The 27,761-nt window shown below is 37.1% G+C and overlaps 1 protein-coding gene across 3 annotated transcripts in view; it reads right to left on the minus strand.

Annotated features, from left to right (window-relative positions):
* Window positions 1-27,761, minus strand: part of PRKN (parkin RBR E3 ubiquitin protein ligase) — a 722,549-nt gene that overhangs the window by 363,481 nt on the left and 331,307 nt on the right. For all 3 annotated transcript variants that reach the window (XM_061378740.1, XM_061378739.1, XM_061378741.1), the window contains exon 5: window positions 23,518-23,601. In XM_061378740.1, the coding sequence (XP_061234724.1) occupies window positions 23,518-23,601 (84 nt within the window). The remainder of the gene's footprint in view (window positions 1-23,517; window positions 23,602-27,761) is intronic.

Here is a 27,761-nt window from a genome sequence, read left to right on the forward strand (position 1 = left end):
CTTGCTTCTCAGCACCAAAATATACATTTGATACAAAATATTCAAACACCACTATAAGTTAAGGACTCGCTGTTTGAGGCATGTGTGGTAGCAGTTTAAGAGAACTAAGGGGTTAGAGTGTAGTTTAAAGGCAAATAACTGAAGTGTCTTTCTGTCCATCAGGAACTAGCCCCAAATGAGAAAACACTCTTGAACATACCCTTAGACAAGACTTTAGACTTTCTATGGTTTTTCTTTTGTTCAAGACCCAGTTACACACACTTTAAATATCAACTCAACTTCAAGCATTTCAGCAGTCAAGAATCATAGAATCATAGAATAGTTAGGGTTGGAAAGGACCTTAAGATTATCAAGTTCCAACCCCCCTGCCATGGGCAGGGACACCTCGCCCTAAACCATATTACCCAAGGTCTCGTCCAACCTAGCTAATGAGTCAGTGGAACTACACCTTCACCCAGAGTACCTGAAAACTTTACAAAAATCTGTAACTTTAGTTTATTTTCAACCTTTAAGAATATATCCAGTAATCCTTATATTATTTACTAATGGATTTTGGAGCTTGGGTGCTCTTTGGCTTTTATTTTGATTTTACTTTTGTTTTAACTAAATGGTAAGAAGGATTTATTTCAATGCAGAAGTCTTGAAAATATCTCCTTGCTTCAGTATTACTTCTGCATACAACTAAGAGGATATTGATAACTTAGTATTTCAGAACAGAGAAACTATAGGCAAGGAAGCATACAAAAGAAAAATATATTTCTTTAAAATTAGTTATCCACTATAATAAAACTTCCTTTGGGTCAAAAGCAAAGAGAATAATAGAGGCACTGAGTTTAAAAACGCTACAAATAGCTTTAGACTTTTATTTTTGCTACAAAGCATCTGTTTATCGATTCTAATTGTTTTTGATAATACCTAACAATGGCTGTAAGTTTCTCATCATGAAGTCTTTTTAATGAAGATCAAAGGGAAATAACGTAAAACATTTCTTATTCCATACTCAAAAACATATGGGATATTGCCTAAAATTCAGAAGGGAAGGAAGAAAAAAGGGAGGAAATTCAAGAGTCTTGTGCTACAATCCCAAAATATTTTCTCTGTAGTGTTAGGAAAATTACTTCTCTATACTTCTTTTTTATCAGGTTGGAAACCACTTTAAGAAAATTCCCCTATTTACAATATGTTTTAGTATTGTTGAACGGGGGACATTATAGAATTTGAAAATACTATTTATTTATATATTTATATTAATTTGAAAATACTATAACAAAAGAAAAACATTGTCTTCTCCAAAACTATTCACTGAACTCCGTGCTTGAATAAGCTGCAATTAAAGAAATAGCAAATCTTAATACTGAAAGTGAACAGAACAGAGAGTTCATTAAAATAATAGGGAAAAAAAACAATCCCTCAGCACTATGTCAGGTATTTGTTCAGAAGAAATCTTCAAGATTAAAGAACAAAAAAAGATCCTTTTCACAAATGTGTTGAGACTAGCGGTACAGTAAAACTAACTGACTTATAAAATGATACCTTTTCTTTTTGCAAGGGTGATCATCCCACAGAATGTGCAGTTCTGTAATAGCAACACAACAGTCTACTTCTGCAGGCATGAGACATCAGTGCTGTGATGGGAATTCAGAAATACAGGGAGAGACTGGAATCTGAAAAACTCCTTATGCCGAGTGCCTGACAGTTCTGAAATAATGTGGGCTGCTTTTCCACCTTTTTTTTTTTTTTTTTTAATCATAGTAATAAACATTCTGATTGTTCAAAGGCTTTTAAAAAAGTCCTGAACTCAATTAAGTTTCCAGCTACAAATGTGGCCTGGTTTTACACATTAGGCAAATGAAAAATCCACAAGTTTTTTTTTTACATCTACCACATTTCCCAGAGACTTAACATATTTCTTGCAATGCAAACACAACTTTTTTATGGCAAGGCATATACATATGAAGTTTTAAAGGAATATGTAACCTATCAGCAGAAGTTGGGTTATCCAACTTCTTTCAGCAATAGATTTGCTGAAAAAAATATAAGGGGGAGAAGAGTTCTGTCACTTCTCACTCTTCAGCCTTGCATGTCAGCAGGCATGTAAGTGCACCTATTATTTTATTTAGTCTTTCACCCAATGTATGATAGCCTAAGGAGGAAAATGTGCTGGATCATTTAATCCAAGTCATTTATGTTCCAAGGTTAATCTCCAAACAGGCAGAGAGACCCTGAAGCCAGCCAATTTAAGGCTAACCTTCTAATTTTACCACAGCAGTCATACAAGCAGTTGTCACTTAAGCTTGATATCAAAATGTCTCTTTATACTTGTCTTCTACTATGCTATTTGAGACAATACTTTCAGAATTTTACCTTTATAGTAAAAGACCTTTACAGGGTCATTATGACAAACATAAAGGGGACGGGCAAAAACTCATGCAGTTTATGTCACTATCTGACCACTTCTGTAATATTTAAAAACAGAACAAACCACATTAGTCCTCCTTTCTGCACTTGTGTTCTCTCATTTGGTACAAAAATTTCTGATAAATGTATGTGTGGGGAGGTTGTGTTCAATATTTCTGTTCCACAATGAGTAAGGATATCAAGAAATTACTGCAAAAGCCAAGACAAAATTTATTGCTTTTCTTAGTTCGGAAAGCAAGTAGTTTTATGGTCACCTTCTACTCCAGTAAATACCTTTACATCACTTTCTTGCCTAAAGGCATAGGTCCCATGAAATTGTGAACATTCTATTAAACACTACAAATGTCTTCCTTTTGGCAGTGGACCTGACAGATTGCTGTTCAGAGAAGGGAGCAGGCATTGGTCTTCCATACTTTGTCATATCCTTCACTCCTGTTATCACTTTTGTGTCATACAGCATCATAAAATGTGCAAGGGGGAAGAACAGGTTCAAGGATATATGGCCAGTCTTAGCTACTTTTTATGAAACTCAAGAAGAAAATGCTCAAATATATATATATACACACATATATATATATATATATAAACACAACAAAAAAAACCACACATAAACAATCCCCCGCCCCAAACCACCACAAACCCAACCCAAACCTTCTCTGATATTTTACCAAAAACCTCTCCCTACAGTCCATCCTTTCAAATAAACAGGAATGGCTTTTCAGGAATAGGAACATCTCCATAGTAGAATATCTTACATGTATAACAGGCACTGATTTTAAAGTTAGTTATAAAAGCTGTTTGAATTAAACTGGCTAACTAATATGAGGAAGGCTGTACAGCCAAAAAAAAAAAAAAAAATCAATTCTTTGACATTACAGCAATCAAGTCTTAAATAATTTTGTGATAGACTCAGGAATGTGTTTTACTCCTGACTGCTCCACTTCTGTGAGCCAATGATATTTTGACTAGCTCTAGTTACTGGAAAGCATCTTCCTCAAAACAGTGGTGTGCACTACAAAACTCACAGTTCCCTTATGCAGCTCAGCAGGCACTATCAAGAACCTCAGATCAGGTATTGAGCATTGAGAGCATCACCTAGGACTAATTACTTAGTGAATGCTTCCTTGCATGGTTTGTTTCTACTAACCTAGTACTCAAAAACCTAAACACCTGTTAAGATCAAAGGAAGAAATTTTTAACCATAATTAAAATATTTGCAATATAATTGGGTTTGGAGGCAAAACCCACATAACTGCAACAAAAACATTCCTACTGCAATCTAAACCTCAGAGAGCAGCCTTCTGTTTCTTTTTACATTTAAAGTTCATTCAGAACTGTTATTGCAACATTTGTAGCCGAGAGACTAACGGTAGGCTCTGCTCCTGTCATTGTCACTCCTTTCTGTTAAGATAATCTCCATTCAAGAATATTTCTTTTCTACTTTAGGTCCCCATCAAAATCAAACCTCTCTGGATTTCCTGCAATTCATAAACTATATGCTTGATCATGATTTCAACGTAAACATTTCTCCAAATAAGCAGCTGACTTCCCTAAGCATGCAAACCTTTAAGATCTTGGCCACTTCAACTGTTCAACTGTTACCAATGCAAACAGGAGTCTTTCAAAAGCAAAATCACTGCTTGCAGTCAACATTTTTTTTTTGCCATATAGAAAAGAAAAGAATTCCTGAAGTTTTTATATTTGAAGAAGATCCTGTGGAAAACTCAGCACCTGATCTCAGACATACATACTCAGAATTGCATTAGAATAATCAGCAAGAATGAAAATAAAATGATGTCACCAATACCAGTATATTTTATATACATTTCTACCCAAGTTTCCCCACACACTTTAAAATCCACAGAATCTCTGCTGTAGGACATGCAGCAGAAGGGCAGCTTGGCAGCTCATGGATGCTATCAGAAGTGTGAACTTTGAAATAAGTGCCTTTATGGGATGCAAGGTGAAAAACAGATATCCTGGGACAGATCAAATGTCAGAGTAAGCCTTGTTAAAATACTACTGATAATTAAGCTGACCTCAAAAATAAGTTGAAACACCTTTTGATGTGAAGAATGACAATGTAGTTCTGATAGATTACATTTCAGTTTGTAAGAAGCATATATTTAATCTGGCAAGAGACAAAAGTAGCACAAAAATGCAGAAGAAATATGAGCATCTCTCTAAGTATCTGCTTTCTGACCAAACCCCAATGCCCTTCTCAAAATGCCTCTAGCTAAAAAGAATAAAGATCTGTTACTCATGAGGAAAGCTCTTTAGGATGATTATGCTTTGCCAGCTCTTCACTGAGGCTCTCAGAGTATGCTTGGTCTCAGTAAATACATTAACTCTGACCTGTGTGAATAACAGGGGAGGAAGGGAGCTAACATTTTAAATTATTACATTTCCAAGACAAGCACCAGTTTGGGGGCAGAAATGTTCCTCTCCTGCATTTTTCCAAACTTGTCTGTTCAACACTAACAACTGTAATCTAAATGTCTCCGAGTGACTAAAATACACACAGTATTTTAGAGAAATATCAACATATCTTTACAGTATCTCCTTTTTATTCTTAGTCAACGCTATTTAAAGTTCATCGAAGAAAAACCTTAGAACTATACAGTTTTGATTCTTTCAGAATAAAAACATATTCACCATTCAGTTGAGGATATAAAAACTATTGCATAGAAAATATTTGAACAGATAGCTTATGATATAGAAAGTATTTTGAGTTTAGTGGGATTATGGGATGGAAAATGTACATGCTATTCAAAATTCTTTACAAAACCTAATTTTTTCATCCTGACCGAGTCACTTAAAGTTTTAAGCACATAAAAAAAGTATTTAAACACTCACAGTATATGATTTTAATACATTTTCAAGAGCTACAAAATAGATACCACCTCTATTCTCACCCTGCCCAGACCTCACACTTACTCCTATTCTTAAAAAACAACAGCATCAACAGCAACCCAACAAATAACCACCCAAAAAACCCCAAAACAAACAACCCCCCCAAAAAACACCTAACCAATAAAAAAAAAATCAAACCCCAAAAAACCCCAAAAAATCACAAAAAAACAACTCACAAGCAAGGAAAATTTTTTTTTGCACATTTATTCCTTTTGCAAAGGACAACATTTCAATCTTTCATTTTTTCCAGAATTTACTGGAAGAGCAACAGAAATATTATTCAAAAATTAGTAACAGGACAGCTGTAGCTACAATTCAGTTTTAATAAGCAGACTAATTTGACATAACCAAGATTATAATAATGGTTGAAAAACATTTACTATCAGTTTCTGAAGGAGCCATAAATTCTTATATGTGATTTTCAGTGATTTATACTAACATGGCTGCTTTTGTTCAATGATGCATAGAGCTTATGTATCTATTGTCTCCATTACAAAAAAAACCCAACAAGTATTACATTTCAGCTAATAATTTGTATTCAAATATAAAAAAAAAAGATGGATATAATTAAGTTTAAGCAACTGCCATGATGGGCTATTAACTGTAAAAAGCTACAACATCTGGCCTCTGAGGTAACATGCAACTATAATTTTGTAGGACTTCTGTAAGTAAGAAAAGTAACGAGAAACACAGTGCCTATCATGTTATTCTTTCATTGTCTGCTAGAAAAGACAAAGTGCACAACTGCCTTGGGAATCTCTTTGCAGCTGCTGCCCACACAGTGCTACCTCAATCACCCGGGAAAGTACTCCATGTGAAAGTGACTTTACAGCAGCATTTCTCAAACAATCCTGTCATTAGTTCTGCTGTCATTCCTTCAAATAGCAATATTTCCATGACACAGAAAGAACAGGACTACCCAGCATGATCTAGCTCTTCTATCACCCATTTTCTCATAGTATAGACAAAGACATATGAAGGCTGTAGGACATCGTGTCTCATTAAAAAATTACTCTTTGCCTAGAATGTTACCTTGTAGTGCAATCAAAGGCCCTATAGACAATAGCCAATCAGTCACCAGAAATGCGTAACTAACATCACAGGTACTATAATGTCTGTGGTGTGCAAGGATACAGTAAAATCATTGTAAGCAAACAATTTTTCAGTGAGAATGGCTATAGTTTCATATAAAATAACATGAAAGATGTTCACCTTCCTTGCCCTGGATGTTCACCACCCTTCCCTCTCTCTGCTCCTAATTTATTTTATCCATTTTCATTTAGAAGTACAATTTCTGATCAACACTAACTTCTGGGCTGAGCCAAGACTGCAGTTGTCAGGAAGATTAAATTACCTAGCCCAGCCTCCAGAAGCCCAGCCTAAATTGTTCTGTTGAATTTGTTCACCAGGTTTTAACATTTATGAAACAGTTTGTTTTTGAAAAGCTGCTTTGAATTACTTGAGCCACAGAAGAAGTCTCAGTTTCAGAGTAGCTACTTAGGATGTACTATAATAATCATGTATGGAACATTAGTGCTGATTTCTAGGACTTAAACTTTCCAGGCAGCCTCTTTTAAAGTAGAATCCAACTGCCTAAATTTGTTACCAAGTGCTTCCTGTAGAGAATCAGTCTTTTGGGCTTAATTTCCTCTGGCAATCAGAGTTGAATTTTTATGTGAATGTAAACCAGAAGAAGGGTTCAAGGAGACAAGAAACTCAAATACTATCTGATATTAGATCCTCAGGCTGTATTTCTTATGGCACAAAAAATTGTCTGCAATTACAGGTTTGATTGACTTGTTTCGTTTCCAACCATGCTAACAAGCACTTGGGGTAAAGATCATGATCAAGTACTCAAAATGACTAGAGGGTAAATTTGAAATGCATAAGAAACAGGACTCCCATGCTTGATTCGTAAACATTGCACAGGTGACATTACGTTGTAAGGTCCCATAGAATCTTAATCTGAGCTTCACAGAAAATCCCACAGAATTAATAAATCACAAAGTGTTTCAGTAAGCTACATACTTTATTTAATTGAATGTTACTTTTCATGAGTATTCTGCATGACACCACCATTGCCATGGTCTAGTCTGTAAATATTGCTGTTTCTGCAAAATATACAGTAGATTCACATCCATCTAATCTTATTACAACTGAAACATTTAGATTTTATCCATCCCTTAATACTAAAGGAACAGGTCAGGCTAGAAGCTTAAAATAAATAAATAAAAAAAGAATAATAATAAAAAAAGTATTTTTAACCCAACAGCCATCTTAAGAAAAGTTAGTTTTGGTTCTAGGTTTTCAGCCTTCAGCTAACATTATCAATGTCTTAGAGCCTCACATCTACCCATTAACCGTATAGATGATCTACAAGTCTGTAATGTAGCTGAAAGGAAGTAGTAAGACACCTTTCACTTAGCACTAAGGCTGCCTCAGGGGAAGCATCAGTATTTATGTGAGGGTGCTGGGCAGACAGAATTAGGCTGCAATACTGCAGGAGTGGCACTTTGCCTCATCGCTGTGTCTCAGCTCTGAAAAATTGGATGGCTTGTTCTGTCATTTTTTCTATGACTGCCATAGATCAGAATATGAATGAGGACAAACCAGGCAAGACACTGCCCAGCTACATTGGAAACAACAAAAGGAGAAGAGGGAAGGTATGGCACAAGTGTTATTTTCTCCCTTGGAGGTTCTTACAGGTTCTAGGTGGCTGCAGTAAATGAAGTGAGCTGAGGTGACAAACAAAACCTGCAAAAACACCACACAAAAAAACCTCTTCCTTGTTGCTAATATCGTACTGCAGAACTCACTGAAACCTTAGGCATAAACCAAATTTGCTCTCTGGCATTTAATGTTCTTTTGATATGTATATGTATATATATATTTAGTATACACAGATGAGCTAGATACACTATACATGTAAGATGAACTAGAAGAATGTAAGAACACAAGTCTCAGTAGGAATTACATTGTCTCCTCTAAACTTGTTAGGAAAAACAAAAACAAAAAAGAAAACAACAAAAACCCAAACCCCAACATTTGCACTGCACTCTTACCTATACTTTCTAGCATAAGAAATCTGAAAAAATGCAGAAAATAAGGTGAAAAAAAAAAGGTATTGAAACTTAGTTCATGTGCATAGCAGTACAGAAGCAGCCATCATCTATCAGTAATTGACAGCACAATATCTGATCTGAAAATGCATTTTCTGTTATTACAAACAGAAAAATGTGGACATTATTTCTGAAATGATTTAATAAATAGACATTACCTAGTGCAGATGGCTATTTGCACAGATTTAACACAATGCTGATGGTGCCTTAATAGACCATTTTCACTGAAATGACTTAATTTGGTTTTCACAGCAAACTACTATCTATTTACACTGCCTGCATTGTAAAAACAAGTAGCACATACCCCAAAGAATTGCTTTTTCCCAACTTAAAAAATTATGTCCAGGGAGAATATGGCTATATCCACACTAGCAAACAGGTTATTGTTAAAGAATATCCAAGAGCATTTCTGGGGGACTGAGCAGAGTAATCCATACAGTTGTAGTGTTAGCAAAGGTCCCTGGTATGTTTTCGCTGGAGCCATTTCTCACAAGTATTGTTAAGGAGCAGGCACACTCAGGCACATTTCACAGTGTGTGGCTGGCCTCCCTGTTTAGGGTACCGACAGAACTTACTAGCTATAGGTAAGCTATGCTCTGCGCTATCTAGCTTTCAGACATGAGGAATTTTACCAGCACATGTGATGTTGGGGTCCTGCTAAGAACAGTAAGCAGGGCACGGTTTGTACCTGCTACCAGTAACACATTTTCTTCCTACGTGGCAGTATTTCCTGGTCTGATTTCCAATAGTCTTCTGACCAGACATCTGACTATGGACAGGACACTTCTACCTTTCTCCACTGTAGAACAATTCCTACTCCTAGAATTTATAAAGTAGATTTCTACCTGTAGAAATAGCTGTCAGTCGTGTATACCTAGGGACCTGAACCAGGCTTTAACTCCAGATTCCTGACAGGTACCCTGAAACTCCTCAGTCCAAACCCAGACAGGCAGCATATCCAACCTAATGTTGCTAAGAACAATCTGACCTTCTCTACAAGCATGAGCAATATGTAAAAAATGAATACAGAAAACAACTTTATGCAAGAATAAGCTCCCCCCCCCCAAGAGATATTTTCACTACAATATGCCATCTCCTAGGTAACCCATGCTCTCTATTCTGAGGCTCCCCCAATCACAGCATCTTTTCCGAAAACAAAGTGAGAAACAAGCCCTCAAGAGGTATGTTCCAAGACACCAGTTAAATATATTCAAAATTAACTCAACATCTGACACACATTTTATACCTTTAAAATAAAAGCACCACATGTGGCAACAGGCAAACGCGTTACTTTAAACGTAGTGTCAAGCATTATGCTAATGCAAGTGGGTTACTTGTTTTTAAGAGGTTCTAACAGTCTTCTGATTCCCCAACCCCCTTTTCTTTTGGGAGGGATGGTGGGGAGAAGTTGGCTTTGGTCTTGTTTTGTGTCTGTTGTTAGCCTTTTTTTCTTTTGAAAGAGAGAGAGAAAGAGAGAGACGGTGGTGGGGGATGGTATAATATGGACTCAGCATTTTCCAGCATTATGGTTCTCCATATTTTTGAGTATATATTTCTATGTATTTTTGAAAGAATAATTATGACTTTTACAGTTGCTTAGAAAGCTATGTATTTTAAATTGAAGTTTAACTGAAGTGCCCAAATTTATTAGATCAGCTTACTCAGTTAGAAAAAAACTGCTGAAGAGGATTCTTACAGAGTTCCAGCTATATATATACACTTCAGAAAAAAATGTGAATTACAAGATTTAAGTTATCATAGCAAATCCTTATTGACAGGTTAGCAATCCTGCAAGCAATGCATTATTGCCTACCAGTGTTTAAAGATAAAGCTTCCAGAAATCAATCTGTTTGTGGGTGCTACCTTCAACAGACATAAAAGTCACAGCACCTTTATTAGATATCTTCACAGTGATTTTTGTTCTTTCCCCTCTTTAGAACCTCAAATTCACAAGGGGCCAATATTTTTGTTTGAAAAAAAAAAACAACCAACCAACACAGAGATATACACTTACAGCTTCTCCTAATAGCACTGTGACATTGGTGCTTGCTGAGAAGCTATTTCTTGGTAATTACCACACAGGCACGAGAAGTATATGACTTTCTTAAAAGCAGAAGGCACTAAAACATTGATGAAGCTTGAATATTCCTGTGCCAGCTGTGATGTTGCAATGGGGAGATAGCAGGAGCACAAAACTGCTTTATGCCTCAAAAGAACAAACACCACTTTTCACTAGAGCATTCTTTCCCCATCTCCTAGGGACAGTTTAAGCACTAGCAGCTTTTAAATGTAATTTTCCACTGCATTTTTAACTGCAATTTTTAATTTAATTTTTAATGTTTTGTGTTGTCCATATACACTTAAGTAGCATGATGGAAGAACTGAAGCATTTGATTTCAGAATGCCTCAAACATTTACTGAAGTCCCGAAGAGCTGCTATGATACATTGCACAACTGATCAGCAGACCTATTACTCAGAGACATGAGATTTTACAAAGATGTGAAAGAGAACTCCTGTGATGCATAATGTCAAAACTATGGATAACATACTCTTAAGTTGTTGGGGGTCTGTTGATTGTTATTTTTAACTGTATTTCTAACCATCCATTGTGCTGAAGCAAAGGGAATACCTTACTTCTATACATCTCCCAGCAAACAGACTGAAATACTGAATATTTCTAATGACACTACAAGCTTTACTAAGCCATTTTTATTTATACAGTTAATTAATATTACTGAAAATGAATGTCCCAGTGGGGGAAGTGCTTAAAGCATAGAGCACTGTTAACTTCAGCAGACTACTTGTATGTTTGAAGCTAGATACATACTTTAAGTATCTTCCTTAGTTGTGCTATTAAGACACAAAACACAATCATAAAGACATTCATTACTACAATTTAAGCTTTCTAGCCTCAACCAGTCAACAGTTTTATTCATACCCGACTCTTCTGAGCTAGAAATATATGTTGTATACTGAAGACAACCACATTCACCTGGCCCCATTTAAATACACTGCTATTAGAATCCAGGCATTTCTGGCAGCAGTTATTTAAGAGCTGCCCACCATATTAGCACAAGACACAGCCCATAATCTGTAGCACCATTTCCAACACAAACTACCTTGCAGCACCTGGTGAGACCAGCTTACAGATGATGGCACTATGTTATCCAACACCAGCACATCTTATAATCACTGCATGCTTATTTTAAATTTAGTTCTGATTCATAAATATGGGCCTATTTCATAAGCTGCATGCACAGAAGACAAAGAGCTTACAAACTGATCCCAAACCTGTTACAGGCACAACTTCTTGGAAATAACTAGACCAAAGGTAGAGAAGACAATTGTTAATCAAAACCTAACACCTTCACATTTTAGAATCTCAGACCAGAACACTGAGCATGGAAACCATAGGTGGGAAACAGATTTTATGCCAGGGTAAATTTTATAGCAGCTTTTAGATTTAACAGAATATTTCACATGATGTGTCAGCCTACAAAATGACACAGTTATTAAGCACTCAATAAGAGTACTTGCCAGATATGAATGAAGAAATTGTGTTCTTCCATATAAACACTGCCTGACATTTGAGGAGAGACTCCTGTATAACCATACTGTACCCTAACAAAATCACCTTCATCTGGTTTGATTGCTGATAGATGATTGCAAGAACATGTTGCATGCATGAGTGGAAATCCAATGTTTCAATCACCAGTAATGAATTTGCAACAGCTGCAGAGAGTAGCATATTGTTTATATGTCATGTGCAGTGAACAACAAAAGATTCAGTGAAAGTGTTATTGAAATTCATTGAATTATAAAAAGCTACCCCGAACACATTAGATGTGCTGCCACAGTGCATTGGAAAAAACCATACCAAACAAGCTGTATTTGAAAGAAAATGTGGGTTTGTTTTGTGAAACAGGGAGCAGAGTAAGCACAATGTTAGGTGTTGGAACTGACTCTAGTGTGTCTTCTTGAGTTTTTTTCCCCTGGTTTTAATATAATAGCATTTCATTCATAGGTTTCAATTACTGCTTCCCAGTTTGATTAAGGTCCCCAAGTGCCTTTTCTAGAATTTCTAAAATTCTAATAGATCAAATACATGAGCAGTATAATCACCTCCAAATAATATGTAGAAATGACTTGTCGAGCAACATACAACAGAAAACTGTAACACTGGTCTCACTACTAGGCTCCAGACTATATTATAGTAGTAACATGGCAGCCAGAGTGACACCTTCTTGCCACATTCCTCCCTGTTATAAGAATACAATATACTGAACTGGGATTCCTCCTTCCCTTGCAGTCTTTCTTGGTGTAACTAAGACTTAATAAATGCATATATTGGTCTTATTTATCTTTTATATCACAGCCTGATAAATCTGTCTTTCTTAAGAAAGCTGTTCTGGTAACATCTGATTATTTCACTACACCAGATCATAGAACAAGACATCCAGCAAAATCTCTCATCTCTAATAGGAATTTAAGAGTAGCTGCTTAGGATGTGTGTGAACAAAACAAGACCTGAAACTAAAAACCACCAGAGAACAAAATATTAAATAGTACCTGCCCAGAACATGTTTGTAATATCCAGAAATTTGTTACTCAGACTTCCTAAACCAGGTATATCTTTACAGTTAATACTTTTCAATATTTTGCTGTTTGTGGTTTTTTTCTTCCATTTGCCACTTTTTGAATGCATTGTAATTTCCACCATGTATCATGTTAAAGACTTCAGCAGTTTAATTAGGTGTCATACAAAGAGGAATCTCCCTGTGGTTGTTTTGAACATTACAGTAACTGGAAAAGGACACAGTATGAGGCCAAAATAGGTACATTATAATCTTACAACATTGTTAAGTCTTTATGACAGCAAACACAGCACAGATACAGAATGAATCCCTTACTGCAGCGCATCATCGACGCATTTTACAGCCATTTCTGGAAGCTAAACCTGTTGAAAATTTTAGAGGCGCTTTTACATTCAGTTTTGATTTGCAAATACTATCTACTTTTCAACACAGTAAATGGAATTATTACCAGAGTTGTAAATAATCTAGGATTTGGTCAGATGAACACAAACTGTGCTCTACTCACTTTCCATAAAACGGACCCTCAACACTGAAAGTCTAAAGGAGGATACAGAAATGATCATTTGTAAAACATTAACTGCTTTGTAAGTGAATCTGAAGCATAAAAAAAAATGAAAGGCTCTTGACCTGTTAATAGAAGGTATTGGTCTTGCCAAAACTCACCAATTCCTGTTACAGAACAAACCTTCAACTGACCTGAAACTGCCTCTCATCAAATGATGAAGCATCTAGACTATCTGAAAAATTTTTCATTGAGGGAAATGTGAAGCTGTGTACAAAACAACTGATTATTCTTAAAATGCAATTTTTAAGGAACAGGCAAAACCTAGCAGCTGAGCACAACCATGCTAAGTAATTGCTCATATGAGACAATAGAACAATGACACCACTTTCATCTAAAAGCATGATTAATGCTCATGTTCACAAGATTAGGTTTTCTAGAAGTGAAACACAGATGCAAAAAATAAGCAAATGAATTTTATTCCCCCTATACCCTACCTGCTTCAGTGGCAGTGTTAACAACAGAAGAACATCAAAGAGCAGAGGATTTGTTTGAAGAAAGCCTTATAATCTTCAGCATACTCTGTTGGATCTTTTACAAATTTGTGGTATTTCCACACATGTAAATAGAAACACTAGCAGCAATACATGCAAGATGACCTAAGCTTCCAAAGACAAGCAAATGAGTTCCTCTGGGTTTGTGAGAACATCTATGCAAATTCCAGCTCATGAAAGACTACTAGCAACTCTTTACTCCACTGGTGAGATCTGAAAACTCACAAGCAATGCCAAAGACCCGGCTTCATCTTAGGTTTAAAATTTTTATGGTGTCAAAAATAATGCATTGATAAAAAAAATGTTCTTAAAGAAACAGTAAAAAAAAAATAATTTATAGATAACCAAATCTATATATCTATGTATCTAACCGTAATTCATCCCTGTTGTTTGTCAGTGGTGAGTTTTGTTGCAGGCACTGTGACCCATCAGAAAATGTTTTCTAAAATACTGTGGCAATAGTCTATTTCTAGGCTGGGAAAGAGCGAATAAGTGTTCACTTTAAAAAGAGTGAATAGATCTTAATTTTAAAAGCTTTAATTTTTATTTCCAAGAAAAATAATTTAGCATTTTTGTCCTTGTATAGAAATAATTCTATTTTATAATTCTTTTTTTAACCTATCATTGACTTTTCTGTACTGAAAAGCAGAATAGCCAAATTTATACAGGAAAAATTGCTCTACTCCAGAATAAGATTGCTCTGGGAACAACTGTTAAAAAGAAAGTCTAATTATAGTTTCCTAAAGAGGTAACTGAATAGAAATGTAGACTTGAGATAATTTGTAACTAGCGTGAAGAGCCCCAAAACATATTAAAGAACTTTACATGCGAAGAAAAGTCAGCCACCTAAGTTGTTGAGTTTTTTTTCACTAATCAAATGTTTGAAGAATTTTTAATTTGCAATTGTGATTAAGTACCTCAATTTAAAGGCCCAGCCAAAATTACCATAATATAATGACATCACCATTGCACACTATTCCAAAGTCCCACAGGTACTGTTTTCAGTGTTGCTCCCCCTCCTCATTCCTTCTTAGAGAATGCATTGGTAGCTAAACAAAACCACCCACATTTAGAGATGATTTAATATAAAGATTGACATGAAGAAAACCACATCACACCATCATCTAGAGCAGCTTTATATGAAATAATCTAGATAATCATAGGCATGTAAGCCTGATACCAACCCTTGATAGCATAAATAGCTAATATGATACTTGATTAATAAAAGAAGGACATGTAATTAATGTCAATCAACAAGGATTTATGGTAACTAAACCCCATCAAACTAACCTGACTTTTTTATGAGATTACAAATCTAGTGGAACAACATAATACCAGTGCTGCAACTTACCCTGATGTGTGTTGCATTTGATAGAGCACTGACATTTCGATTAAGAAACTAGAACATTATAAGATCAGTCTTAGATAGGTTTAACTGATATGTTTCAATATGTAATTGAATCATCAAATGTCTGTTTTCAAGGTAGCCTGTCAGTGATCACATTCTAGACCCATACTATTGAAAACATTCTTTAATGATCTGGAAGAAAACAAACTATTTACTCAAAGTTTTCAGATGGCACAAAAGCTGGGAGAGTCACTCGCAAAGCCACATGAACAGCTTACTTAGCTGAGATCAAACACATAATGTACATTTTAAAACCACCAAAACCAGTTACACCTATAGAAGCAAGAGCCATGCATGCAGGAGGGAGTCTGTCCATTGAGACAGCAATTTGAAGTGACTGAAGTTTTTTGGAGGATGAACTTGAACCTTCAGGAATGGCATTACAGTTAAACTAGCTAGTAAAAGCAGTGGATATCAACACAAGTAAGCAGACTGTAGCATCCTTGTAATTGGCACTGACGACATTACTATTATAACTGTGCCTTATCTTGATGTGTGAAAAATGTTGAAAATTGGTAGAAGTACAGCAGACAGCTGAACAAATGACTACGGACTGGTAAAATGAAGTTTTATTGCTTAGGTTTCAGAATATTAAAGGAGCAGATAAGGTATATCCAAACTTCAGTCTACGGATACCAACATGAAGAAACAGAGGAGTTCTAATAAAGGAGATTACATTGTGCAATTTTTTTCCTAGCTTCAGCTTCTAAAATTTGTCCATTTTAACTGTTGATATGCATTTGACAAGCAAGGTAATTAATTATTCACACAAATCAAGGAAGAGTTTTCTTGTTTAATTCACCACTGGCTTTAAGTCAAGGAGATAGGTTTTCCAGAATTACATGTTCTTACTCAAAAAAGTCCTTAGCATTAGGACAAGCGGTAATAGGTTAACACTAAAACAGGGGATGTTCAGGTTACATATAAGGAGGAGCTTCTTGACAGGGTGGTGAGGTACTGGAACAGGTTTACCAAAGAAGTGGTAAAAGCTCCATCCCTGGCAGTGTTCAAGGCCAGGTTCAGACGGGACCTTGGGTGACATGATCTAGTGTGACCTATGGCAAGTGGGTTGGAAATAGATGATCTTAAGATCCTTTCCAGCCCTAACCATTCTACAACTCCATATCCATGAATCACTTCTCACCCATGCCTGCCAATTACACACTTCGATGTTTGTGTTGCAAAACAATTGCCTTAGTGGGTGTTTTGGTCTTCATACTTTGTATCTCAGCAATTCCCAAACAACTGCAGAGAACCAAAGAGGATACTGAAATGCTAGTGCGCATACCAGGCTGCCCTAACAAATTATATTTTGGGATGCAACTGTTCAACATGGAAATAAAGGACAAATAAACGACAACTGATACTCACTGATATTTTCTTTTATTCGTGTTTTTGTGGGCTTTGGGGTTTTGGTGTTATTTGTTCCCTTTTTTGGGGGGGAGGGGTTGCGGGTTTTATTAAGCATGTGATATCTGATCTCTAATGCAAAAGGCAAACTACACAGACAGCAAGAAAAGAAAAAGTCACACAGTTCCTTGGTATTAACAAATATTTCAGGATTCTTAGACTTACTTATAGCAATATTATGACCTTGCAAATAGGCACCAAGGACAGACAGACATGGCATGGTTCATTGCACAAACAGCAAACAACACCACTGTGCACACAACCCGCCCCAACAATATACAATATAGCAAAGTATCAGAGCCTTCCTATAATGAGATGATAGGTCTTTAGTCAGCTACAGTTGCACTCTAACATCACTAAATTTTTTTTACTTTTGATACTCTGCTACAAAAGAGAATTTATCTTCTCAACATAAAATGAGGTCTGAGCTAATCAAAGCAAAATGAGATAAAAAAATGAAGTATATTTTATCTGAACAGTGAAATTTGAGAACAACTTTGGATGCTTGAAAGAAAAAACAGTATTTGGCAAGCTGTATATTTAAATCATCTAAGTTGAATGCTAGTCCCTTGATTGCTTAGTTCAGCCTATTCTAGATGAGCACAGACTCCCTGTGGAACAGACTGGGTATGAAAAGCTTACATAATATTGCTGCCCTGCCCTCAGTGCTAAACCTAATGATGGCAAACACGCAGGAGAAGGAAACATGACATGTGCAAAACTTTCAGTATAATAAAATTGCAAGATTCAAATCACAGGAGGAATGTGGAAAAATAGCAGGAAAAGATAAATAAATAACCCACTCAAAACACGCAACATAACGTGCTTCCTTTTGCAAACACTTTACCCTCAAACATACACTGGAAGAGTGAACAGTGAGGCTAATTTATAGTGGAATCCAACTCCTTAAAACCCTGTACGACGACCACATACTAATCATATGTGTTTTTAAGCTAAGTGACTGCACAGGAAAAAATCTTTGCTGTGGACACAAGAGATTGCTATAGCGCTTACTCAGAAGGGTATACTGATATTTAAGGAAACCTTAAACTTAGAGGTGAGCTATAAGATCATAGAAGTTCTGTTGCTTCTTTTAGAAACGCTTTGCTGAAAACTATCATCTTTTCAGGACTGAAGAAGAGAAAAATGCTATGCAGTTATAATGATAGACAGTTGAGGCAGTCTTAATCAGGAATAAATAAATCAAGGTAACAGTAGTGAGACATAACCTGGGATAGAAGTACATTTTTATTTTCATTAAAATGGTTTTAATTTTTCCTTATTCACAATGGCTTAAGCCATACCTGACTTATAACCCTGTTTAACCCTTCCATTACTGTTTCTTAGGTTTTAATGTCTACAACTCCTTTTGCACACCAAGTGAGAATCTGAAGAACATTCCACAGCTTCATAGGATCGTAGAATAGTTAGAGTTGGAAAGAACCTTAAGATCATCAAGTTCCAACCCCCCTGCCATAGGCAGGGACACCTCACACTAAACCATATCACCCAAGGCTTTGTCCACCCTGTCCCTGGACACTGCCAGGGATGGAGCATTCACAACACCCCTGGGCAACTCATTCCAGCGCCTCACCACCCTAACAGGAAAGAATTTCTTCCTTATACCCAATCAAAACTTATCCTGCTAAAGTTTTAAACTGTTGCTCCTTGTCCTATCACTACAGTCCCTAATGAAGAGTCCCTCTCCAGCATCCCTATAGGCCTCCTTCAGATACTGGAAGGCTTCTATGAGGTCTCCACGCAGCCTTCTCTTCTCCAGGCTCAACAACCCCAACTTTCTCAGCCTATCTTCATACAGGATGTGCTCCAGTCCCCTGATCATCCTCATGGCCCTCCTCTGGACTTGTTCCAACAGTTTCATCTCCTTTTTATGTTGAGGACACCAGAACTGCACACAATACTCCAGGTGAGGTCTCCCAAGAGCAGAGTAGAGGGGCAGGATCACCTCCTTTGCTGTGCTGGTCACACTCCTTTTGATGCAGCCCAGGATACAGTTGGCTTTCTGGGCTGCAAGTGCACACTGAAGCTGTCTCATGTTCATTTTCTCGTCAACCAGCACCCCAAAGTCCTTCTCCATAGGGCTACTCTGAATCTCTTCTCTGCCCAGCCTGTAGCTGTGCCTGGGATTGCTCCAAACCCAGGTGTAGGACCTTGCACTTGTCATGGTTAAACTTCATGAGGTTGGCATCAACCCACCTCACAAGCGTGTCAAGGTCCCTCTGGATGGCATTCCTTCCCTCCAGCGTATCAACCGAACCACACAGCTTGGTGTCATCAGCGGACTTGCTGTGGGCACCCTCAATCCCACTGTCCATGTCAGCAACAACGATGTTGAACAAGACCGGTCCGAACACCGATCCCTGAGGGACACCTGAGGTTTATGAAGTTCAAAACAATTTACCCTATATTTTGCATTGGAGACATGACACTGTGTTTCAGAAAGTCATGTATGTTCACTTGAGTGTGAGACTGATGTGAAGCTCATTCCCATGAAGTCACTACTTCTGTGGTTTACAGTGGTGTTACAGCTCTGCCTCTGCCTGCCTATGAAACAGCTGTATTATTTCTGTGGCTCTTGATGACTTTTGAATAGCATGAGCTTATGAAGAGAAAGAAAATGTAATAGCATTTTTATACACAGAAATAAATTATCCTTTCACAATTAATTGAATGGACATTGAATTCTGCATTACTGACATTTGCAAACCTTTTTCTTTTTATCTTGGAAAATGTATTATGATCTCACTATGACGATTTAGTCACTGATTTGGACAAAGTAATTCTATAAAACTGTTCTAACATTATTTGAAAGTCTTACAGATAGGAAACAAAAAGGGAAAACTTTGATTAATTACTTCAAATACTCCAATGGATCCCCTTTACAAATCTAGTTCTCCTTTAGTGCAAAGAGAACAAGTTCATTTCTCTCTTTTTAGGGGAAAAGAATAGGAGCTTGTTCAACATAGCAGTAAACTTTGCTCTTTGGTTATGCAGCTATTTGGGAATGTTTCTAGTAAAAAAATATGCTGGCTGACAAAAAATGGAGAGTTAAGTTTCCTCCTTCAAAGAATTCTATCCTTTTAAAACTTAAGCAATAATTAAAAAAGAGGCCAATAAAATGATGTTTCAGTGCTTCAGAATTTTGTGACACTGAAATTACAACTATATTTCTGTAGGAGGGAAAAAATGGCTTTTCATCTACAGAACTAGATTTCATCTCCCTCTGTCTACATCAAACTTTCTGATAACATTCAGATACAGCACAAGATGGACCTCAGACATACAGATGCAATCTCTTCATGACATAAAGAGCAGTTTGTAAATCACTTACTAATTAACCTCAGCTAACATATGCCTAAAACAGGTTGTCTTCTGAATTTTGTTCAGTGATGCCTTACTGATCCTTGGTTCTGTTTAGTATATAAATTCCCAGAGGCACTGACAGCAACTGGAGGCATAGGACTTAGTTGACTCGGTATCACTTGTTTGCCACGGCATTAGATAGTTAAGATTACATTTTTATGGTCAGTGTTTTTTGGGTTCCCCTCCTCTCCTCCACAAAGCCAGGATAAGTCACTCCATTTTCTGGTTTTCAGGGGGAAAACACAAAACCAACCAACCAACGATTCTGTGAGGGAATGTGTTGTAGTTCAGGAGCCAGGGTTGCCAAATGGCATTGTTTTTTCACAGAGATTGAATGAAGGAAAAAAAACAATCAAAAAACAAACAAAAAACACAACACCAAACCCCAAAATCACAAGCAAAAAAAAACCCCACCCACATCACACCAAAAAAAAAACAAACCCACTGTAAGTATTCAGATATGTTCTGGGAGTCCCAGGGGGTGACAAGACTGAGAATCTTGATTATGTGCTTTTGTGCATAAGGGCATTCCCCGGAAGCCGCCCGCCGAGCCCCAGGAGGATGCAGGAGACCCCGCAGCATTTCCCAGCAAGGCAGAGGAGGAAGATCTGGACTCAGGAAAAGAGAAGCTGGTGGTGGGAGAGCCGGCAAGCACAGCAGCTACACCAGCCCCAGTGACAAGTACAGCAGCATCGTTTGAGAGTTCTGAAGGTTTTGAATGGCCTTTGGGTACCCTTGGGACCTGCCTGCTGATTGTGATGGTGTTCACCATGTTGGCACACATACAGAGTGTGTTTTACCCACCACCATTGTGTCTGATCCCAAAATTTAAGCAGAGTCGGGTTTGGGTCTTGTCTGGGGTTAGACACCAATATGGGAGGACCAAGAGGTTTTCCCCAAGGCTGGACAGCCATGAGTGGCAGGGCGTGTGGGACAGTATGGGCAAGTATCTAGTCCACTGGGCCCCTCCAGTGCTTTGGAAACATTGGAGATGGAAGGACAATGAATTATTTTGAACCTGGTGGGCCCATGACCCTTAAGGCCAACAGAGCAGAGATGCAACATCGAGATGGACTCATGATCAAGGGGTGGACCTAACAATGGACACTACTGCCCAGGTTATTCATGTGTGTGAACACTGCACACAGCCTCTCCTGCTCTGAAAGACTTACAAGAGATGGAGCGTGGCATCATGGACCAGATGGACTCAGCAGCTTTATAGGGACTGGTCCATGCACTACGCTGAGAGTGCACTTAGATAAGAGTGATGGTATATTGAAAATGTGGGATCTGAACATGACGTGAATGGTATGGAATAAGGGGTGGATAATGGCCTGGGTTTAGCAGCAGCAGTCATTTTTCTCTTTCTTGGTAGCTGGTGCAGTGCTGTGTTTTGACTTTCAGCTGGGAACAGAGCTGAAAAACAATGATGTTTTGGTTTGGCCAAGGACTTTGTGGGCCTCATGCTCTGCCAGGGAGGAGGGGAGCCGGGAGGAAGCAGAGACAGGACACCTGACCCAAACTGACCAAAGAGGTATTCCATACCACAGCACGTCATGCCCAGGATGTAACGGGGAGTTAGCCAGAAGGACTGGGTGGACTGCAGGGTTGGAGGAGGTATGGGTTGGTGCTTGATCGGGCTGGGGGGGGCAAGTTATCAGTCACCTGGTGATGGGGTGTTGTATGCTCTTCCCTTGTTATTTCCTTTATCATTACTATTATTGGTGGTAGCAGTAGTGATTTGTGTTATACCTTAGTTACTAAACTGTTCTTATCTCAACCCGTGGGAGTTGCATTTCTTTTTGATTCTCCTCTCCGTTCCCCTAGGACTAGGGGGAGGGCAAGAAGGGGGGGAGTGGGTAACAAGCTGTCTGGCTGTGGGTTAAACCACGACACCTGTCAAGGAGACTCCTGTCCTTGCCAAAAGCATGCTTTATTATCTTAAGTTTCCTCTGTCTTTAAAAAAAAACAGGAGGGACTTCTCCCCAGTGATGGTAGTAGCACAGTGACAACAAACAGGTAACAAAAGTTGATCAGGCAAATCAACTCTTACAAGTAGAGTAGTTCCTGAAGTGTAACAGGCAGATACAGCCAATCTGCCCTGAGGCAAAGCGGTGCTTTCTTTTACATACCTAGCAGAGTATTGCTGACAGAATAGCACATGTGTGTCTACTACCTGCCACTTTCAAGAGTGGTTGAGCTACATGGAGCACACTGAGAAACAGAAGCCTGAAAACTGCAAGACTTCAGTTTTTTAGCCATGCACAGAGACAACTATAAATCACATGCTGTTAAAACAACTGTTTGGTACCTAAACCTAGATAAAAAAAAATCTTGACACCATCTGTGGCTAAGCAGGAGACACCTATGAACCTGCATGGATGTGCTACTTCACAACTGTCTTGCTGGGAAGACAAAGAGAAGACTGCACCAGATCAGATGAGTGCCTGTGAAAAGGCACTCATGTCACCCCAGTCTGCAAATATTTGATGAACAGAATCCTTTCATACATACAAAGTTTTGTGTTTACCTCTAAAAGCTACATCAAGAACAACCACTTCAAATTAGGCTTTTTCCTGAGAAGGAAATATCTCTAAGACCTCTTCAGTATTAAAGAATATCTAATGCATTAACAGATCAAAGTTTACTGAAATAATGCTTTGAAAAATGTTCCTTAAGAATTTGAAGTGTCTATGCCACTTCTTACTCAGGGTTTTTATTGATGTCACTTCAAGAAGCAAAGGAAACAGTGATAAGCATGTGGAAGAACAGGTTGTAAAATAACTGGTGAGAAGAATCTACTTCAGTGGGCAAAGCCTGAAAAATCAGATTTAAAAGATTTGATATGCGAGAAGATGCGTATATTATCAGTGCCCTGAAAGCTTCAAATTTCTACAATAGTTATAAGTATTGACATAAATGTTTAAGTATTACATTCTGCATTTAACCTATTCATACTTGAATAGGTAAGAGTTCTACTTCAGTGAAACGGATGATATAAAACGATTTTCTCCTTCATTCCAAGTAGCAACTGACCAAGTTGCTCCCTTTTGCTAAACATTTAAGATGTTATCTGATGCTGAACAGCTCTTCAGAAGTGTACCATACATGTCAGTTTACATCTACTTCTGCAATTCTAACATGGTTAGAATTCCTACAAATACTTATTCTTGTAAGTGCCACAATACTTGGGGAAATATGAAAAAATCTTACCGCTACATTTCCGTTGCACCTTTGGGACTGGCAAACACCTCTTATTCTGTTGGGCATCAGCACATCATCCCAGCAAGATGGACCCTTCAGAATAAAACCAAAGCACATATAAAGCAAATGCTTTAACCTACATAACAAGTAAACATATAAAAGTTGTTCTGTTGCCACTTTTCCTAGCCCTAATTATCTTAAACTTCAGCTAGACAATTTTATTACGTTTATGCTGAAAAAAATGCCCAATCAGATTATATTACAATATTAATCAGTAAATCTCAGTCACTGATAGAACCTACAACCCCTCCATCCTGAGGCTGAAACAATAGATACATTTTTTTTTTTCCATCTTAAGACAGGGACTGACTTAATTCTAACTTTAAAAAAAACACTACAAAGACTCATCTTCTGGTTCAACACTGTTTGCACCTTGATGTCCAGCAGAGTAGGGAGGGAAAAAGGGAAAAAACTCACAATAGTTGGAAGTAGAATACACAGTTAAAAAGACTGAAACATAACACAGAAACAACCAAGTACAGAAAAGCTAACCTAGTCTAAGTATTTAATGGCTCTAATTTCACTGAAATATGTTTGTTTTCATGGGATGCTGCATTCATTCTCATGAATGTTGATAATGTTCCCTGTAAATGAATTAGATTTTTTTGTCACCAGATAAAGCCTTTACCTAACCATAATACAATATAATGAAAATGTAAAGTGAAAATTCTTAGTAGATTCCTGGACATTTACATTAGCTTCAAGATTATTTGTCACTGTTAATAATAACTTCCCTATGCCCACAAAAGACAATAACAAAAAAATGATAGAAAATCTTTAGCAAACCTTGCTTCCGCTTCTTGAATATAAAGAATTAATTTCAGTGTGTACTACAAAACACAGAGTAAAGATTATAATAAATCTTAATTATTCAAAATTACAAAACAGCATGGTTAACAGGATGATTTATCAAAGAATAATATTTATATATATCTATGGCATATATAGGAACGTTTATTAAAATATTGCCCAGCACAAAAATTTTACAATATGCTAGCAAGTCTTAATAGTAAACTCACACCAGCTAATATTTAATTAATAGAAAATAAACATTAATCATATAAGGAAATACTAAACTACAGATATCCATATACATAGCAGATATGGACAACTAAAAACAATATTTCCTACTTGGATTGCCCAGTGTTTAGGATAGTGTCACTACTCGGGAATAAAATGAAAATTTTACCCAGAAGAGAAATTATATGTCAGTCAAGACATTTAATTGTATTTGTGAAAATAATCCCTAATTAAATCATGTTTGGATTACAAAGTAATCTAGTACCACATTTAGATCCATCTTCTTCATAGGTCTGTATGAGGCAGTTCCTCAGCATAGTGCAGATATGTGTGAGATAGCTTTGAATTAAGTTAGTAATATAAACTTGGCTATAGAAAGACAGATCCAGCCTACCTAAAAACCAAGTAAAACAGCTCTCCTTGCTACTGTCATAGCTGAAGTGCTGGCATTTGAGAATGGTAAAAAAGAGCTTGAACATGTGTAAGTTGTATTGCAGGCAAACACAAGGGTGGCTATTGTTAGATTTGCCTTGTTGGGAGAAAAAACAGCTGCAGTATAATATAGCTAGTAAAAAGTAAGAATACTTGAAATTGTGGGAACTAAACCCCACCAAAAAAATCACAACAAAACCACAAATTCCACTCCACCTGCCCCCTGCCCCCCAAAAAACCCAACCAAAAAACAAAAATATTTTTCCCCACCCAAAACTGCATTAAATTATTCAAAACATTTATAGACATCAAGTTCCCCAGCAGTTGTTCCAGTGGCTTTTGACCTCTTGCAAAGTTGAGACTTCACAGGAAGAGCAGCAGAGCCTCCTTCAGGTATTGTGTAAAGTACTTTTTCTTGTTTTCAGCTCAGTAGCCAAAGGCTTACTTCAACACACCCCCATTTATTTCTTTTTCCGCATGTCACCAAATATTGTGTAGATCTGTAGCATACTTCTCAAGCAGTTTCCCTTCCATGCCTCATATAGATAAAAGCAGACTGACTAACATTTTACTCTCTTGGTATTTTAAACAAGAAACATGACACAGTATACAAGACTTACATGCTGAACTGAAATGGGAAAATAGAGTCTCTGGATTTGTTTGGGTTTTTTTTTTTATTTCTTTTTTTATAATTATTAACATGCAATTTGCTGGTGTTTACTAAGCACAGAGGCAGCATTTTGGTGGAATTATTTATAATAGCTCCTGAATGTAATAGTTATCGCAAAATCCATCATGTGTATATAAAATTCAGGTTTATCTTCCCAGCGCATATCACTTAATATTAACATACATTAAATTCCATCTGCCACTTTGACACCAGATGAAGTCTGCATACTAAAGTCCACAGAGGGTCTTCTCATAGATGCTTCCTAGGCTTCTCCATACTGAGCCCATCTGTTTATTCGCAAGGATGAACCAGCTGTATACTGCATCCTCACCAAGTGTTTCTTTTATATAGCAATCATCTAGAGGACTTGTACACTTTCTGCCCCTTTTATACTTTAAAAGAGCTCAGTAGCAGCTTTCACGCTGTTGACAAGTTATAAGCTTTTTGCTTGCCTAATTGCATTTTTATATTGAAGGTGTTGGAATTAGGTGCTTATTTTCTTAGTTTTTGTTTGCTTGAGTTTTTTTTGTGGGTGTGTTCGGTTGTGGTTTTTTTCTTTTCCTAGGTTTTCTTGTGTTCCATTTTAAATTTCTCATTACTCAGTTTTCTGAAAGATGCATCCTTGATTCTAATAACATTTCCCCATCCTGTTTTTCTACCCCTATAATTTACCCATGCCAGCTTGTGTTCCGTTCTTAAGTTTTTGTGCTCATAATTTTTAATTCCAATACAACTCCCACATCTCCTCCAAAGTTTTAACTCTTTAGCTGCCATTTCTAGCTTCTTCTCAACAAGCACTCTTTATTTCTATGTATCTTTCTAAAAATTAAGCACAATATTTGTGCCTTTCTCAGATTTTAGGAAGTTACTGAATGTAAATATACTACAGTCATTCTGAAAGACTGAGTCTTTGTTATTAACATTATAAACCAGGTCCTCTGAATCACCTTTTCTTGCAGGTTCTTTGATCGACTCTATCATAACACAACCTGATAGAAACAAAGTTGACTCTTGGGCTGATGGTTTGTCATGATACTTGAATAATTTACATGAAAACAATTCAAATATGCCACTATAAATTTTTTCTTACATTTTCAAGCATTTAATTTTCTGCAGTTTTAGAGTCACTACCATCACCTGGTCAAGTGGCTGTTAACTGGAGTCTTATATATTTTATTTACTCCATCCCTGGTGGTGTTCAAGGCCAGGTTGGACAGAGCCTTGGGTGACATGGTTTAGTGGGAGGTGCCCCTGCCCATGGCAGGAGGGGTGGAACTAGATGATCTTAAGGTCCTTTCCAACCCTAACTGTTCTATGATTTAGGCTCAGATTTTTGCTCCATGAGGATACTGTGCAACTCGCTGACTTGCTAAAGAAAAGCAAGACTAACAACATTTCCTTAAGATCTATCTCTTCCTTCATATGCAAGTTTGTTAGTACACATTTATTAGATCACTTGTTTTTTCAGTTTAGAGGAATTCAGTAGGTTAGCATATATTTAGATAATCTATACATAGTTTCCTTCCTTGCCATACTTAGAAAGAGGACGCTAGAAAGAAAGGATGAGAAATAAAAAGCAAGCATGTTTTATAAAATTCAGGGTCAGGGAGGGACAGGCACAGAAGAAAATACCATAAAAACCCAAACAAATTAAAAACAAACCCTAAAGTTAAAAAGCCACAAATGCCCCAAACAAAACCTACCCAAACCCCAAGCACAACCACTTTGGTCCTGGTCATGACAACATCAGCAGTAAATCTTCCTGTTATTTCATCTTTGTGCAATTAATACAAGACTCTCAAAGTTAATGACACTATGTCAATATACACACAAAAATAGTCACAAGATTGCTACACACCAAAATAATTTAAATGTCTTGTAGAAGCAGTTCCACAGGTATGTGTTATCAATCCTCACAATAATTATGTTGATTTCATAAGATGAAAGTATTTCAATCCTATCTTTTCAACGGAATTAATAGTTCAATTTCAGTGAATTTATTTCAGGAGAAAGATTCCCAAGTGTTCAGTAGTTTGCAAGTAAGGAGGCATAGTAATTCTTTAGCAAGAAA

This window comes from Neopsephotus bourkii, unplaced genomic scaffold (genome assembly GCF_033783945.1).
Source record: "Neopsephotus bourkii isolate Nb327-2 ecotype Australia unplaced genomic scaffold, CSIRO-AGI_Nbou_v1 NB_1767, whole genome shotgun sequence".
Classification (NCBI taxonomy): Eukaryota; Metazoa; Chordata; class Aves; order Psittaciformes; family Psittacidae; genus Neopsephotus; species Neopsephotus bourkii.